This window comes from Gymnoscopelus braueri (genome assembly GCF_963280865.1).
Source record: "Gymnoscopelus braueri genome assembly, chromosome: 12".
NCBI classification, from domain to species: domain Eukaryota; kingdom Metazoa; phylum Chordata; class Actinopteri; order Myctophiformes; family Myctophidae; genus Gymnoscopelus; species Gymnoscopelus braueri.
Genome location: NC_137614.1, coordinates 7,479,085 through 7,496,509, shown reverse-complemented (window position 1 = coordinate 7,496,509; position 17,425 = coordinate 7,479,085). Strand labels below are relative to the sequence as shown.

Below are 17,425 nucleotides of genomic sequence, written 5' to 3'. Positions count from 1 at the left end.
TGGGTCGGGAGTCTGGACCACAACGGAGCTCACAACGCCTTGTGAGCTTGTAGATCTGCTATTTTCACAATATTTATCTGTGGAACCGAGTCAAACAAAATGGGGATCCCCACTTCAAATATGATTATTTGGGGGGGGTCACGGCCTGAAAAGGTTGAGAACCACAGCTTTAATGCAGTAAACATGAACGTAGTGTTTACTGTGGTGAAGTGTTGAATAATCACCCAGCTGGGTTTAACGAGACAGCAGCGCAAAAATGAAAATGCAACGTTTCCTAAACATGCCATCACAGATGATCCGATTATCTTATAAAAAATGTAATCATATGCCATAACTGAGGTTATATAGCTGATGCTGAGCTAAATATGTTTGTTTAATTTCGATGTTTTTATATTTAAACTTTATGATGAAAGGCTGCGGCGGCTACACACACAGCAGCTATTGTGCTCGCCTCTCCATGTTCACGTTAATGAGCAGCACGAAGCAGCTTGACTGAAGCCGGTCGGGAGCCAGCTCCGCGCAGCGCGCACTGGAGGTTCCTTTGCGGGAGGGAGGGGACAGGGGAGTGGAGGTTTTTGGGGCATTTCATTCATTAATGCATCCAAAAAAAACTATAAAATAAAGATTGCCCACGAGTCTTTGAGCTCGAGTCCGAGTCAAGTCTCAAGTCTTTGAGGGGCGAGTCCGAGTCGAGTCTAGAGTCTCATTTGTGGCGACTCGAGTGCGACTCGAGTACGAGTCTCTGACTCGAGTCCCCATCTCTGGTACCTTAACAAGGCAGCCTCTCTGAGCACCCCAGAAACCTGAGACTCCTGGTCCCTGTGTGTCTCATGAAAGGGTTTATGTTCAAATATTGTATGGTTATCTTGATTTGTAGCAGGCACAGTACATTTTGCACTTAAGGCAGCCATTGTGGACTGTTATAGTTGTGTGGATAGTTGATTGTCCAACAGTCACTTAATATATATATATTTTAAATGGTATCTTGTGTTGAGTTTTTATTACACAATACTTACTCTGAGCTTTTTGAATCCTGCACCTGACAAATAACCCAAAGTATGAACAAAATACTAAAACTAACACTAAAATTAGTCAAAACTATACTAAAACCAGGCGTTCTCACAAAAATAGAAACTAAATAAAAACTAGCAAACCCACTCTAAAAACTAAAACAAACTAAAACTAACTGAAACAGCAAAAAAAGGCAAAACGAACTAAACCTAAACTATAATGAAAAATCCAACACTATTATAACCTTGGTCTGTTCATCTATTTTTTATTGACTTAAGCATCATAATTCTGCCCAACAATATCTTCAAACTCTGGAGGTCATGAGTGTTTTAAAGCTGCATCTCTTAACCATTAACAAGAAAGGTTTTTTTTTTTTTGCTTAAATTTTTATCCCACGATTTTGTAACCCTATTTTTTACACCCAGTGCCAATTGTCTATGTAATCCTGGGCACTACCTTCCCTCTGCCAACCTAGGGAGGCCAGGGCCGAGCTCATGCCTCCTTCAATGCATGAGAGCCAACTGACCTTCTTGTCACCTGACAGGGGAGAGTTTCCCTGGTTGGACGTAGCGCGTGGAAGGAACACGTTATTCCAACCAGTTCCCTTCCCCTCCATCAGGCGCCCCAGCTGACCAGGGGGAGGCAGTATAGTGACCAGGATTACTGCATGTTTTTGTGAGGGTACCTACCCTAGGAGACACGGGGAGAACATGCAAACTCCACACAGAAAGGCCCTTTCGCCAACCCCACCTAGGGTATGGGCACTGAAAATAAATGTTTTGAAGTAAAATACAATATGTTTTCTGAGGGACTGTAAGAGTACCAATTAATACAATAACAGTTTACTGAGGGACTGTAAGAGTACCAATTAATACAATAACAGTTTACTGAGTATACTGTGTAAAAGTACCACTTACTATAAAATGCACAACTCAACTGATAGCCTTAGGGTGTGTTCACACTATGCATGTCTGGAATAAACAGCGTTATTGAATCCAAAATGACTATATTTAGTGCTTGGTGCTAAACAGAAGGGTGAAGTGATTGCCATTCAAATATTTATTTATTGATTGACTAAACAATATTATTAAAAAAATATATTTTGTCCAACTCTTGGGTCACTAGTCCAAAACCTTGACAGTCGATCAAGACCTGCTCCTTTAATTACTTTACTTTATTTGTTTATTTAGACAGGACAGAGCATATTAATGAACGTCACATGAACGTAAATACACCGGATTTAGCAAAGATGCTAATTTTCATCCGCAGTCCTCACACAAAACAGAAAAACAGAAAAACAATAACATCAGAAAACAGACAAACGGTGAAATACAATTACATTACATCACATAGCCTAAAAAAAACTAAAATATGATCACAAATGGTTGCAGCTTTGGTTTTCAAGCAACCATCTTTTCACATTGAATTTAAAAGATGGAAATGTAGCACAATCCCTTATATCTAGAGGAAGGCCATTCCATGCTACACAACCCTGTACTGAGAGGACATTTTGACCGAAGGTTGTTTGCCGGTGCGGCACTTCACAATCTCCTCGAGTGGTTGCTCTGGTACTGATTCCTCTTTCAGGCTTCCTTTTAATGAATTCCCTTAGGGGGGGCGGGCACAGACCATGTAAGGTCTTGTATATGACCCCAACCTGTTTGAACTTTTTGAAATTGTCGAAGCTAAAAAAATTGAGCCTCCTGAGTATGTTACAATGATGATAAGAATTGATGGTTCAAGCAGGTTCTCTATCCTGGAATATGTATTTTATTGGTTTTTAATCACCCTCCCTCTCTCTCTCTCTCTCTCTGGTTGGATTCTTCTTTTAGACTGATGAAACTGCGGGTTGTCACAGAGATGCCTCAGCTCTAACTTTGCATGTCTGTCCGACATTGAAAGACATGCACGTCTTTTAAGGAAACAAGACAAGATACAAGGAACGTGGACACGCAATTGCAAAGTGATGATACGGCTAAATGGAACACCGGAGAAAGCCAAAATCATCACAATAAGAGAACTCAAGGATTTGGATCAATACAGATGAGCTATGTAAGTTGTATGGACTATTTCTTTTATTTTCTATCTTTATTGGGCTACTTTTTTTTTTGCTACTACGGTTGAAATCGGACTATGGACAGTGTGGACACTCGTTGTGATGATGGACTGGTTTTCCAGACGAGCGGACTGGTATCCCCTAGGACACAGACCAGTGTACCAGCGGGAAAACGTGGAGTGAATCTGGCTGACTACTATAATGAATAAAAATGAAGAGAACATTTTTTTTCCACTTGGAAACGACTCAGACGATGATGAAGAGGATTTCACTGACGTGGCTGCGGAGGGCAGCACGGACGAGCACCCGCAGAGACTGTTCAATGGGTATGATGAGCACCTGAACTCAAACACAGAGTATAAGATATCTGATATAGCAAATGACATTGACCCTGATTTTTTTTTTTACAATAACTTGTAAATTATGAGTATTATACAGAGGATGGTTTCAATAATCATGTAAAAATGGATGATAAGTTATCAGTAATACATTTTAACTGTAGAAGTCTTTATACACAATTTAAACAAATAAACCGTTATTTGCGCGAATTAAAAACATGTAATGTAATTACTGTATCTGAAACCAGGTTAGATGAGGAAAAATCTAATGATATGCAACTGGATGGATATGAGTTGTTCACAACCAATAGGGCTGGTAAAACTGGAGGCGGTGTGGCTTTATATATTGACACTGCTTTAAAATTCAGCAATGTGAAATCTCTGTAAGAAAGAAACATTTTGGACTGTATAATAATTGAAATAAAACAAAAAAAACATCATTATTAGCTGTGTATATTAGAACACCAGGAACCTCTATGGATATTTTTAAGGTTAGGGTTAGGGTAGGGTTATTGGAGGACTTCAGTAAAATGCTTTCAGTGAGGGCGTCCCCGCATAAAAAAGCAGATTAAGGCATTTTTGCATGCGCCATATTGATTTGAAAGAAAGTCTGTTTTAAAGATTTTGTTCTGTTTAACCCAGTAAGACCCGGATATATTTGTACTTGCAAAAAATATGTTTTAACCTTTAATGGTCTTGTAGGAGTACTTAAAATATAATGTTTTTTAATTTTTTTATGTTTTGGTAAGTTTTTATGGAAATGTTTCCATATGGGAACGTTGGGTCCATCAGGTAGCAAAATTTCCTATAGGCCATTTTTAAGGATAACATGGCAATTGTGTAATTACTTCACTAAAACAACTTAAGGATTCATTTATATGGTTTATTATTTGGCCTCAGATCAATTATGAATAATATTTGGCCTCAGAACAGTATACATTATGAATAATAACACCAATAAGCCATCTTTTTAAATACCTTTTATTAAAAGAACAACAAAATAAAAATCAGTACAATATATGTAGTAAAGAAACCTAATAACCTAAACCATTGTCAGTGGTCACAAACTGGCGGAAGTACTGCAGTGGTGTTTGGAGAGAACTCACATCTTCAGAGGTCAGAGGTGGGCCAGAAAAGTCTGTATTAGGGCTGATGAAGTCCTTCTTCAGCCACTGATATCTTGAATCACGGCGCTGAGCGGGTTTGGTCAGTTGGGGCGGCTGAATGTCTGCTGGGCGGTCAGTGGGTTCACTGGGTGGTTCACTGGGTGGTTGGTTTTCTTTGGACCCCATGCCACAGTCCTCTTCATCTGACTCTTCATCAGTCTCATTGATGTCTATGTCAACATCACTCTCTCCGTTCATCACGATATCCAGAACATCCCTTGCTGTGAAGCGAGGCCCTTTTTGTTGTTGTGGCATTCTGAAATGAAAAAAAGACATACCATTAGTACATTTAGTAGTGCTTACACATCACTGCTTACTGCAGGACAACTAACATTTCACAAGTCATACAATAATGTCTGGCAAACCTATTGTGTGATGATGATTTCCCCTAAGTGGACATTATTCCATTGCCCCTAAGTACCCACCACACCTTGAATGAATAATGAATAATAATGTACAACCCCCACAACCCCCCAACAAGTACCACATTGGTCCCACTGTCCTTGTAGTATTGAAAGCAAATTAAACATACTGAGAAATAACAAGGGAATATATTGGTTAAACTATGGTTGAATATGTATTGTTTAGTGGGAGAGAGAAAGTTTGGGTGGACATTTTCTGAGGCTTACTGCTCAAAGCAAACAATTCAGTTTTTGTGAACAAAGGAACCAGCTGAGGACTCTTAGCATAACATTGTATGGTTCTGACTGTTAAAACAATGGTTACAAATATCATTGGAAATTATAAATTAAAGTACAAATGCACATATAGCCTACTCTCTCTCACTGTTTCTCTCTCTCATATATATATATATATATATATATATATATATATATATATATATATATATATATACACATACATACATACATACATACATATATATATATATATATATATATATATATATATATATACATATATATATATATATATATATATATATATATATATATATATATATATATATATATATATAGTAATGCAAAGTGGGGGAAATACACATATAACTGCTTAAATATATTGTGAAAACTATATATAAGGCTGAACAGTAGCAGGTGAAGGGGAAGGGCTGTCCGCACCGAGACATGGCCATCACCATTGATAATGCTGTGGTGACCTCAACTCGGACTGCGAAGAATCTGGGTCTGACCCTGGACGATCAACTGACGTTCTCGGCAAACATCGCATCAGTGACAAGGTCCTGCAGATTCCTCCTCTACAACATCAGGAGGATTCGCCCCTTCCTCACGGAGAAGGCAGCCCAGGTGCTCATCCAGGCTCTCGTCATCTCCCGCCTGGACTACTGCAACTCCCTCCTTGCTGGTGCTCCGGCATCTGCAATCAGACCTCTGGAGCTTGTTCAGAAAGCTGCGGCTCGTCTGGTGTTCAACCGCCCCAAGTTCTCCCACACAACCATCCTTCTCCGTTCTCTACACTGGCTCCCCGTAGCGGCTCGCATCCAGTTCAAAACCCTGGTGCTAGCCTATAGGGCAGTGAAAGGAACAGCTCCTTCTTACCTCCGGGCTATGGTCGATGCCTACACCCCTGCCCGACCACTTCGGTCTGCCACCTCGGGGCGACTGATTGCCTCGTCACTCAAGGGTCCTTCTGGCCGATCCACACGTCACGACTCTTTTCTGTTCTGGCCCCACAGTGGTGGAATGAACTTCCCACTGATGTTAGGACAGCAGAGTCACTGCCCATATTTCGCCGCAGGCTGAAAACCCACCTCTTCAGGAAACACTACCCTTCCTCTCTGCCTGACCTACTTGTTGTTAACTAGTTGTACGAACGCTTGTTTTCTATTGCTGTATTGTTTATTGGATCTTGTTTAGTCGATACACTTATTTGTTTTAGCTCATGCTCATTTGATTTAGCTATTTTTGTCTCATCTGTTTAAGGAAATAGGTGGCTGATATATTGCACTTTTACCTTAGCGCTAGGTATACTCTTGGTTGCTTGTTTTTGCAGAAAATGCACTAAAGACTTCTGGTGATTAGTAGTTTTCGTTCCCTACCTATGTTGAATACACTTATTGTAAGTCGCTTTGGATAAAAGCGTCTGCTAAATGACTGTAATGTAATGTAATGTGAACATTAGGCCTGCCCTTGTATTCTTTGCAACCAAGAGGGCCCAACGTTTCCAAAAAGGAACAAGTATGAATCATGCTCTAATTTAAATTTGGGGCTTATATTTCACAATAATAACATATGTACATGTTCTAGACATTGTAATGTTCACCAAAACAAATATTACAGGCATATTACTTACGTTTTTGTGAGGAATATCTTCCAGAGAAAAGATAGATGCTGTTCCAACAGAGATTTTTCAAGTTGTGATGATTCCCCGCTCTGTGGGGGGTATGTATATGCAAATATCCTGGCCAATGGCATTGTAAGACTAAACAATAGGACCCAAGGAGGATTTAGAGGTGAAAAAATAACAGAAACAAAAAATATTTAAACATCTTTCTTTATAAAATATAATTGTTTCCAATAGGCATCACTGGGTCTTAGAGGGTTAAGTAGTTTGAAAGGTACATGGGTGCCTTTGTGGTGTAGTGTATCTTGTAGACCAGGCCCATTGCAAGTTGCTGTACTCTACCCTGAGCCATCCCATCCTAGCAAAGTGAGCAGGGGTTAAATGAGTTGTAGATGTAAGGCCAAGCAGTAGCCTGACCAGTTTGTTTTGGGATGTCTGGAGCCTGGTTTTTAAGGCCTTTGTGGCGCTATGGTACTAAGAGGTGCATGCGTGGTCGAAGTGACCTTGGATGAGTGCTCCAGCTAGAGTCCTCAATGTATTCCTACTGACCAGAGAGGAGATCCTGTACATGTGTGGTTCTCTCGGCTTGGAACATTGGCTGCTCTTGAGAAATTGCCATTTAGGATTAATAGCCAGCTGTATATGATTAGATTTTTTTTTCATACTTTGATTGTCTTTGTATTATGTATGTTCACATCTTTCTGTTTGGTTTGCAAATGTAAAGTGTTCAAAAAGTTGAAATATGGAGATGCAAGGTTTCTTCTGCCCGATTGTGACCATATGCTGGTTTGAATCCCACGCTCTGCCAACAAGTGTTAGTCGCTGGCTTGGATCATTGGCCAATCTTTTTTTTTTGGCGTCCTGTTGAATCCTAGCTGTGTGCATGCTTGTGTTTACGTGTGTGTGTGTGTGTGTGTGTGTGTGTGTGTGTGTGTGTGTGTTGTGTGTTGTGTGTGTGTGTGTGTACACACAAGGTGGACAACAATTTAGATGTTTTTTTTCTTAGTTTATCATTTAAAATGGCAATTTAGGCATTTAGCAGACGCTTTGATCTCACAAACAATACATATTAGTGATTGATAAAGTTATTGCTATGGTGATTGTTGATCTTTTAGTTGTGAGTGGATTTCTTCTCTCAGAGGCATCATGTGGAGGACGACAGACAACACTAGCCAGTGGAATTCATTGTCTGTTTAATGGATGTTCAAAAGACTTTACCAAAATGGACATTCAGGATATAAACTCCAGTACTGTGATTGGCTGGTTTCAGGTGTTCAACCAGTTGTGTATTGAGATGGTTGAGGAGGTGTGTTGTGACCTGCTGTGTCTCACTTAGTTCTTCCTTTACAGGTTAGACCGTTAGTGTTCTTTTTCAATGAGAATAAGCTGTGCCTCTTTTGAACAATAATATAATACCATCGTTAAACGGTAAATACACAAAAGAAGGGTCTAATAACGACGTTGCTTTCATGTTGATCTCTGTCATCATGGTGATGATGTCAAATTGATTATATCAGTCTTGCCCAAATATGGAAAGGTGGCGGCTTGCACACATGGCTGTTGTTATGGCAACAGTTTGTGTTGTGAGTGAGGTAAGAGCAGAGCGCTGCTTAGCCTGTATAAAGTGTTAAGCTACTGCAACTACTGTGACTTCCACTTCATCCCACTAAGACCACTATATGTCCTGATGAAGAGTGCTGAGAGAAAGAGATAGAGAACATACAAAGATAGAGAGAGTATAAAGACACGTTTGCAAGCCCCTGCAGAACCTACAACTTCAGTCTTCATAGAAGCAGCTTTGACGATACACCGCCACTCCTGGAAGGAGCGAGTCCAAATATTTCCTTACTCAGTTCTCTTGTTCTAAGTGTACATCTGCCTTGACAACTATCTTTCAACACATGAAGAGGAGCGACGACCTCTACTGAAAAATTATGACGGGACAGATCCCCTCAGCAGCCGATCAGCAAATCACCACCAGCTGTGTAATAACCAGCCATGAACATGGAAACACTGACAAACCAACATCTTACAGTCATCAACAGTTTACAAAGACGTTAACTCAACCAGACGTAAAGACCCGTCAGAGGACTTACACAAGAAAGACATCTTACATCTGTAAACTGTGTGACAAGAGTTTCAGTCTGTCTAACCTGAAGATACACCAGCATATTCACACCGGAGAAAAACCTTTTCACTGTAAACAGTTCAACAAGAGTTTCAGTCAGTTATCTAACCTGAAGACACACCAGCATATTCACACTGGAGAAAAACCTTTTCACTGTAAACAGTGCAACAATAGTTTCAGTCAGTTAGCTCACCTGAGGAGACACCAGCATGTCCACACCGGAGAAAAACCTCACCACTGTCAACAGTGTGACATGAGTTTCAGTCAGGTAGCTAACCTGAAGACACACCAGCGTGTTCATACTGGAGAAAAACCATACCACTGCAAACAGTGTGACAAGACTTTCAGTAAATTATATCACCTGAAGACACACCTGCGTCTCCACACTGGTGAAAAACCATACCTCTGTAAACTGTGTAACAAGAGTTTCAGTGAGTTGTGTAACCTGAGGAAACACCAGCATGTCTACACTGGAGAAAAACCATACCACTGTAAACAGTGCAACAAGAGTTTCAGTCAGACAGGTGACCTGAAGACACATCTGCGTCTCCACACTGGTGAAAAACCTTACCACTGTAAACAGTGTGACAAGAGTTTCAATGAGTTGGGTAACCTGAAGAGACACCTGCATGTCCACACTGGAGAAAACCCCTTTCCACTTTAACCCATTAAGACCGGGAACGCATCAGTTTCATTTTAAGATTTCTTTGGCTATTGAAAAATAGCAGATATACAAGCTTGTAGATCTGCTATTTTTTGAAAAATTGTGATTATAATTTTTTTGCTTCTGCAGGGATTCTACAAATCTCTTCTAAATCTTAACAGTTTTTTGAAAGAACTTGTGTTGCTATGTGTTGCTATATAGGCTAATCAGTGGTGCTCAAACTTTTTTTCATGTCAAGGACCCCCAAAATGATATGTATTTGGCCGCGGACCCCCCATCTCAAAGAAAAACCTTTCCGTTGTAAACTGTTTCAATTGGTTAGACCAGGAGACTACAAAATGTTTCAGGCCAATGACCCCTTAGCTGAGAGTGAAACGAAGCAGGGACCCCCACTACTTGTATATATTTTTTTAGAAAGCCTTCCATGCAACTTGATAAGAGCTTTCAAAGCTAGCTCACTATATGCAAAGTGAGCAGGGGTTAAATGAGTTGTAGATGTAAGGCCAAGCAGTAGCCTGACCAGTTTGTTTTGGGATGCCTGGAGCCTTGTTTTTAAGGCCTTTGTGGTGCTATGGTACCAAGAGGTGCATGCGTGGTCGAAGTGACCTTGAATGAGTGCTCCAGCTAGAGTCCTCAATGTATTCCTACTGACCAGAGAGGAGATCCTGTACATGTGTGGTTCTCTCAGCTTGGAACTGTGGCTGCTATTGAGAAATTGCCATTTAGGATTAATTCTTTGACTGCCAGAGTATTTTCATAAAGTACTCCCCAGTGCCAGCGATTTTCGAGTTATTTTTTGTTGTTATTTTGTTATTTAAATTAATTTAAGTTTGTCTGGCTGCGGTTTTAAACACACACGACAGATCGACCAACAGAGAGCAGCAAATCAACCTCTTGATCACTCGCTCACTCGCTCGACCCCCCCCAAACAGACTCAAACAGTCCATACGTCATAACCGGATGTGACATTTTCGCAGATCTCCGATCGGGCTTCAGTTCGATGGTATACACGACGACGATAACTGTTCGTCATCCAGACTAAAGAAAATAGAACTAGAGCTCTCTGTTCGTTTTTTATACCGTGTGAAAAAACATATTTTTCCCTATTCTGGCCTAAAATCAAATGCCTAAAAAAGGCCTTCCGAGAACCGGAAACGGAATCTGCGTCACGAGTGTGAAAAAAACAAAAACTGAATCTGATGGTGAAAAATAAACAGAACAGCGCGATCACAGATTAAACAATGAAAAAGCTATCAACGCGTCTAACGCGTCGATGGCGTGGGTGGATTAAGTAGCAATTGACGCGTTTTCAAGTCAATGGCGTTAATAACCAGCTGTATATGATTTGATTTTTTTTTCATACTTTGTTTGTCTTTGTATTATGTATGTTCACATCTTTCTGTTTGGTTTCAAAATGTAATGTTTTCTGTTGTATGTTTATTTCATGAATGAGGGCCAAGTGACACATTTGCCCTTATGGGGCTGGACCCACTGTTGCAGCCCAGCCAATTACAGAAAAAGCTATGAATGTGTGTGTGTGTGTGTGTGTGTGTGTGTGTGTGTGTGTGTGTGTGTGTGTGTGTGTGTGTGTGTGTGTGTGTGTGTGTGTGTGTGTGTGTGTGTGTGTGTGTGTGTGTGTGTGTGTGTGTGTGTGTGTGTGTGTGTGCGCAATCATTTTGATGTTTTTTCTTAGTTCATCATTTAAAATTGCAATTTAGGCATTTAGCAGACGCTTTGATCTCACAAACAATAAATATTAGTGTGTGATAAAGTTATTGCTATGGTGATTGTTGATCCTTTAGTTGTCAGTGGATTTCTTCTCTCAGAGGCATCAGGTGGAGGACGACAGACAACACTAGCCATGCAGTGGAATTCGTTGTCTGCTTAATGTAAAGGTGATGTAAGTTATATTATGGTTAAAACTTTTTTTTTTGTTGAAACGTTAAAGCTCTATATCCTGATAGTTATCATTGCTATAGAGCTTTTGTTCAATAACAGGGGGTTTCATCATCTCTCCAGCTCGTTAGTAAACCAACAAAATGCATTTTCAGGAGGGTTACAAAAAGTTATTTTCTGTTTACTAAAGAGCTGTAGAGATGGGGGGGGGGGGAGAGACTCCAGGTCAGCGACGCAATTATGGGATCATCGGAATCGGTAAACGGCAAGAACGAATGGTATCGGTGCGTCTCCAGACGACGGCATCCTGTGGAGGTATATACGACGGGATGGGTATTGCATGAGAAACGTTTGCCGATACGAATGAAGAGAGAGATTTCACACTATATGGATGCAGCTCCTGTATACTGCAGACACACTGACACATTGGAGAGAATCGACCGGAGCAAATTGGAACGCTAACACACAGTGGCAGAGCAAGTGAGCACTGTGACTGATCCTAAATTAAGGAAATGGACTTTTATACAGAACTCAGTGAGCATGTGGCCTTGCCATTGAGAGAGGCCACCACAGGCAGGCTGGCTCCCGGGGGAAAACACATTGACTGTCTGTCTGCAGTCTGCACCCACTACTGCACACAAAATGAGGTGGAAAAAGGATCTTCACTTTTTTTTAACCACCTGCCAACTAGCAAGACATCAGAGTCACATATATTTGCAATGCAATATTTGCAAGATATCTCGGAACATGGACTGTAATTACCACAGCAAATAAATCCTACCAGAGCGCCCCCACGACATCACCAACATGTTTATTGTTGAGCTATGAAATGACAGAGAGGATGTTTGGCAAGACGAGTCATTTCCATTCGAGTCTGGAGAGGAGCAAGGAGAGACCGCCTCCAACCAGCAAACTTGTGTTAGTTATATATTGTATTAATAAACGACTACATACTCTATACAGATTGGTAATATAAAAACTATGTTTTTTATTCACATGAAAGTTATCCTATATTACATTTGAGAAAAGTCAGCCCTTCCTGTGCCCCGGTGATGCCAATTCATTGTTTAGGTATCAACACAACAACAACATATCACATGTCATGACAACACTAGCCACAACATTCTTGCTTTATTTACGCATTGTTTTGTCCACTTTGCATTGCTCACTATACATTTGCCTTTTTGGAGCATCATTATTTTCGTCCAACAATATTTTGGCACAGTAGCGACCACACCGGAAGGGGAAACCCTTTAGCACAGTGTTTAGTGTTAGCCAAAAATGTCTCATAGTACTTACACATGTCTTTGCAGTCACCGCGGTAATGTCCCTATTCCCACCACAGTCACGCTAATATGTCTGTCATTTTCGTGCCATACATCCCAAACAAAACAATATTACCTACGCTATCGTCTTACCGTCTATAAACAACAATTCTGTGGGACCAAAAGTTAGGTTGCCAGATTCTGCGCGAGAAACAAGCAACTTCGCGCTAGATGGGAGGTCCGCGCAGCAGGCCGAACTTCTAGTAGAATACATCTGTAATGCAATGTCTATTTTATTTTGAATTTTTAAGTAAAGCGTACCTACTGTATTTGATTGCAGTGTTGCAATGTTACACAGTACTGTTTACATATCGTTATTCTGGTATAAATTATGTTTAATTGAGAGAGAGACAGAGAGAGAGGCGGTCATAAAGGCTCATCTGAAGCAGTTTTAAACAGTGTGTCAGTTTTTTGAAGAGAAGGCACACAGAGAGAGAACGGCCAGGGAGTTGAACTGAGTGACTCTAAAGTTCATGTCCGTCACAGGGTGTTAACCCCAACAACACAGAGCCCAGTGAGAACACACAGTCACTGGTTACTTGGCTTAGGCTTCAGACTCGTTTATGGGGCGCTCACAGTTTCACCACTCCAGTATTTCCTTTAAATGTGACACCTGAGAGGGCTGCGGTTGGGGGGGGGGGGGGGGGTGTACCCGATGTGTGGATTAATGTGATGTGAAGTTCTCTGAAGGTCTGGTCTGGGCCTCTGTGACATGACACACTTAGACAAGTTTAACATCACAAGTTGTGGAGTGTACAAATGCAAGTTTTTCGATTACATTTTTAATAACAGAGAAAATAATAAGCTATACACAATAATGTTGTGAGCTAGGTAGCTATTTTTGTTCAATACCGTTGCAAAACCGCTTTCGAAACGGGTGAAACATAGCAAAGGCCGCCACTGTGCCGAATAGGTTTTGAATCAGAAGGCATTGAACTCGTATGATATCAATTTTGCAATTTATAGATGAATATTTTGTCATATAATTAGCCTTGTAGGTTATTATAAGTAGGCCTATAGTTATTATTCATAAGTAGAAGAAGCCACGTTGTGACATCGGGTTTATAACCAAACACATTTCCTATGCAAACGCATAACTATATTCCAAGAATCACATTTTATCAGTGGATGGAAACAGGCAAAAATTAGTATTTTCTTTTTTCGACTTTCTGAAAGTTCGCTTCATATTTTCGAAACCACTTGATGGAATGTCATTTTAGATGTCGTTTTAGATGTCATTTTAGATTTTAGCGTTGGCCCTTCAAAAATCTTGAAAGTGTTTGAAATATGTTTTGAATTTCTTTTAACACAAATCTTCTCTTCTGGGGGTCCCTGGCACAAAACATTTTCAGATGGGGATCCGCGGCCAAATACATATCAATTTAGGATCCCTTCTTGGCACAACAAAGTTGGGAACTACCGAATTAGAAGGCGTTTGTACTAGAATCGGCCTCAGGTCTTTAATGGGTTAAACGAAACACTCCCGGATTTCACGGTGTGTCTGTGACTCGGCGTACCGGTCCGGCGGCGACAGCTGACAGCAACAAGAAACCAGCGTTATTCATTCAGCTCTGAAATTACAGCGGCGGCCAGAGTCTTCCTAACCCATTCGATCCGGGGACGCATCTCTGTCATTTTAGATTTCTTTGGCTATTCAAAAATAGCAGATCTACAAGCTATAAGAGCTTGTAGATCTGCTATTTTTTTTGTCGAAAAACCTGAATATTTTTGCAAATCATTGAATATATATATTTTCTAAAGTGAACATTAACTCAAATCTTTGCTTCTGGGGGTCCCTGGAACAACATATTTTGAGATGGGGGTCCTTCAAAAGTTTGAGAACCACTGATATTATAGCAACATACTTTTTTTCAAAAAACAGTTTTGACATTTGTAGAATCCCCCAGAAGCAAAGATTTGAGTAAAACATTTTCATTTAAAACAGATATATATTCAAAGATTTGCACACATTTTCACAATAAAAATAAAAGAATGCAGATCTACAAGCTCATAGCGCGGCACAGCTTGTATATCTGCTATTTTTGAATAGCTCAAAGAAATCTTAAAATGACACAGATGCGTCCCCGTATTGAATTGGCTAAATCAGATGGATGATGCATTCTCCTCTGCCTTGCCCCGGGGCCGACGGCCAACGTAATGTGAGGGGCCTGGCCTGCCTGGGATCCACACGCTGTGGCTGCAGGGAGACAGATGGGACCTTGTCTGGCTCTGACCTTGCTGAGCTAATATTTCTCCCGGGCGTTGTCGCTTAGCCTGCCTGGTCATTAAAGATGCCGGGACCATTAACCCATTAAAGCCGGGACAATATCGGTGTCATTTTAGATTTCTTTGGCTATTCAAAAATAGCATATATACAGGTAGATCTGTAGATCTGCTATTTTTGGGGAAAATCTTTGAATCTATATATTTTTTAACTCAAATCTTTGCTTCTGGGGATTCTACAAATACAGTGTCTTCTAAATCCTAACAATAAAAAAAAATAAAAAAGGCAAGGACCACCCAAAATTATACGTATTTGGCCGTGGACCCCCATTTCAAAATATTTTGTTCCAGGGACCCCAGAAGTTGTAACAGAGTTAAAAATGTTACCCCCCAAAAAAATACATATTCAAAGATTTGCACAAATTTTCCCGGTCTAAATGGGTTAACATGGAAGGAATACTTCAAAGACACCGCTTTACCACGAGGGGACAAAACATACACGCCACCGTCGAGGTAGAAGGCAAACAAGGTAGAGAGAGGCGTGTGCGTGTGTGCGTGCATGCGTGTGTTTGTGCAAAGTCATGTGCCTGCAGTGCACAAGCACAGGCAAACAAACAGCAGATGTTTCATTCTTTCATTTTCTTTTTTAAGGGATATCAATTATATGGCCATATGCAGGTAGTAAAATTTTACGTCCCATGTTTAACTCTAAATTACCTCACATTTCAATCATCATTTCATGTTTGTATTCAAGCATTAAAACACGTTTTGTAGCTTCACAATACACACTGCAAAGAAGTGCTGTACTGTATCAGCACAGCTGTGATTCGGTCGTATAACCGTAGATAGTACATGCCATGCTGATATCGGACGGAAACCATTTATGTCTAAAAAACTATCACTTTTCAGGACATGGAAAATAGAACCTGTGCTCCCATGGATCCTAGTAAATGGTAAATGGTGCATTTATATAGCGCTTTTATCCAAAGCACTTTACATAGATTGTGCATTACATTCACCCATTCACACACACATTCACACACCAATGGCGGACGAAACCATGCAAGGCACCAACCTGCTCATCGGGAGCAATTAGGGGTTCAGTGTCTTGCTCAAGGACACTTTGACAGTAACTCTTCTGGGGGAGCCCGGGATCGAACTGGAAACCTCACGGCTTCCATCCGGCCGCTCTACCGGCCACTCTACCCCTGAGCCACTGCCACCCCCCTGGTCACAAGCTCTTGTTTATACTATAATATTTATGAAACCCACACACAGAATTAAGCACTTTCACAGTGAAAATAGCTGATATGAAAGCTCACAACACATCACAAGCTTGTAGATCGGCGGATAGTTTCACTGCTTTTACGCGACACTACGATGAAGTAGGGCCTTAATTTACGAAAGAAATTACATAAAAAGTTGAAGGAGTATGGAGAATCAAGGTTTCTGCCCTACGGCGACAATAAACAGCATAGCATCCCAACATGCCCTCCAGTGTGATATTACTTGCATGCTGTTGTTCTACTATAAACCATTCATCAAGTAATGGGAGATAACGGTTTATGAGCTTACCCAAGATTGTGTCATTTTATTCGGCTCTGCCAAGAAAACAAAAAAAACCTTCAGGAATATATAAGCTATACTGTATATGATATTATTAGAATATGTCATTCTTTGTACAAAGGGGCTTGGCGAGCATTTCAGGAGTAAAAGAAAAAAAGGTGTTATAGCCTTACTGTACATGAGGCCCATGTATACACACACCCTATATGTGTACCGGTATCTCTTATTCACGTATCTCAAGAACCGTCCAACCTAGTAGAGGCCCTAGGAGTGGTCCACGCGCACCACTTTTTGGCATCCATAGGACCTCTAATATAGGGATGTTGATGATCCCAAGAAAAAAACTGGTCCAAAGTGAGGTTTTTTTCCAATGTTTTATTAGTACCCCTATGAGACCTGCGGGATTGCTGGCCGGAACGTCGGCGAGGCGGTCTGTCGGAGCCTGTGGCACACTCAAATGTCGACGTAGCCCAAAGATAGAGACACCATTTGATACTAGATAACCTCAGGTTTCCAATGGGACCAACCTTGTCATGCTACCTTGTCGGGAAGGGGGCTAAATACCTAATTGATTCAAAATTATACAACATTTTGGCGAGGGAAAAACGTGTACAGACATGCCAAATTTATGCCAATCTCATGCAGTTTTGGGCAAGAACCATGCCGTTTTTCAAAGGATTTTTATGAATTTTATACACTTGAAAACTTGTGAAACGGGACATTCTGGGTAAAGAGTACTTTTACTTTTGATACTTTAAGTACATTTTGATACCAGTACTTTTGTACT

The 17,425-nt window shown here is 40.6% G+C and overlaps 1 protein-coding gene across 1 annotated transcript in view; it reads left to right on the top strand.

Annotated features, from left to right (window-relative positions):
- Positions 1-3,727, top strand: part of LOC308097450 (uncharacterized protein) — a gene marked incomplete at its 5' end in the record, with an annotated part of 177,783 nt that extends 174,056 nt beyond the window's left edge. The window contains one exon of the mRNA XM_080445209.1: positions 2,844-3,727. Coding sequence (XP_080301335.1) covers positions 2,844-2,886 — 43 coding nt within the window. The 3' untranslated portion in view covers positions 2,887-3,727. The remainder of the gene's footprint in view (positions 1-2,843) is intronic.
- Positions 3,728-17,425: the final 13,698 nt, after the last annotated feature.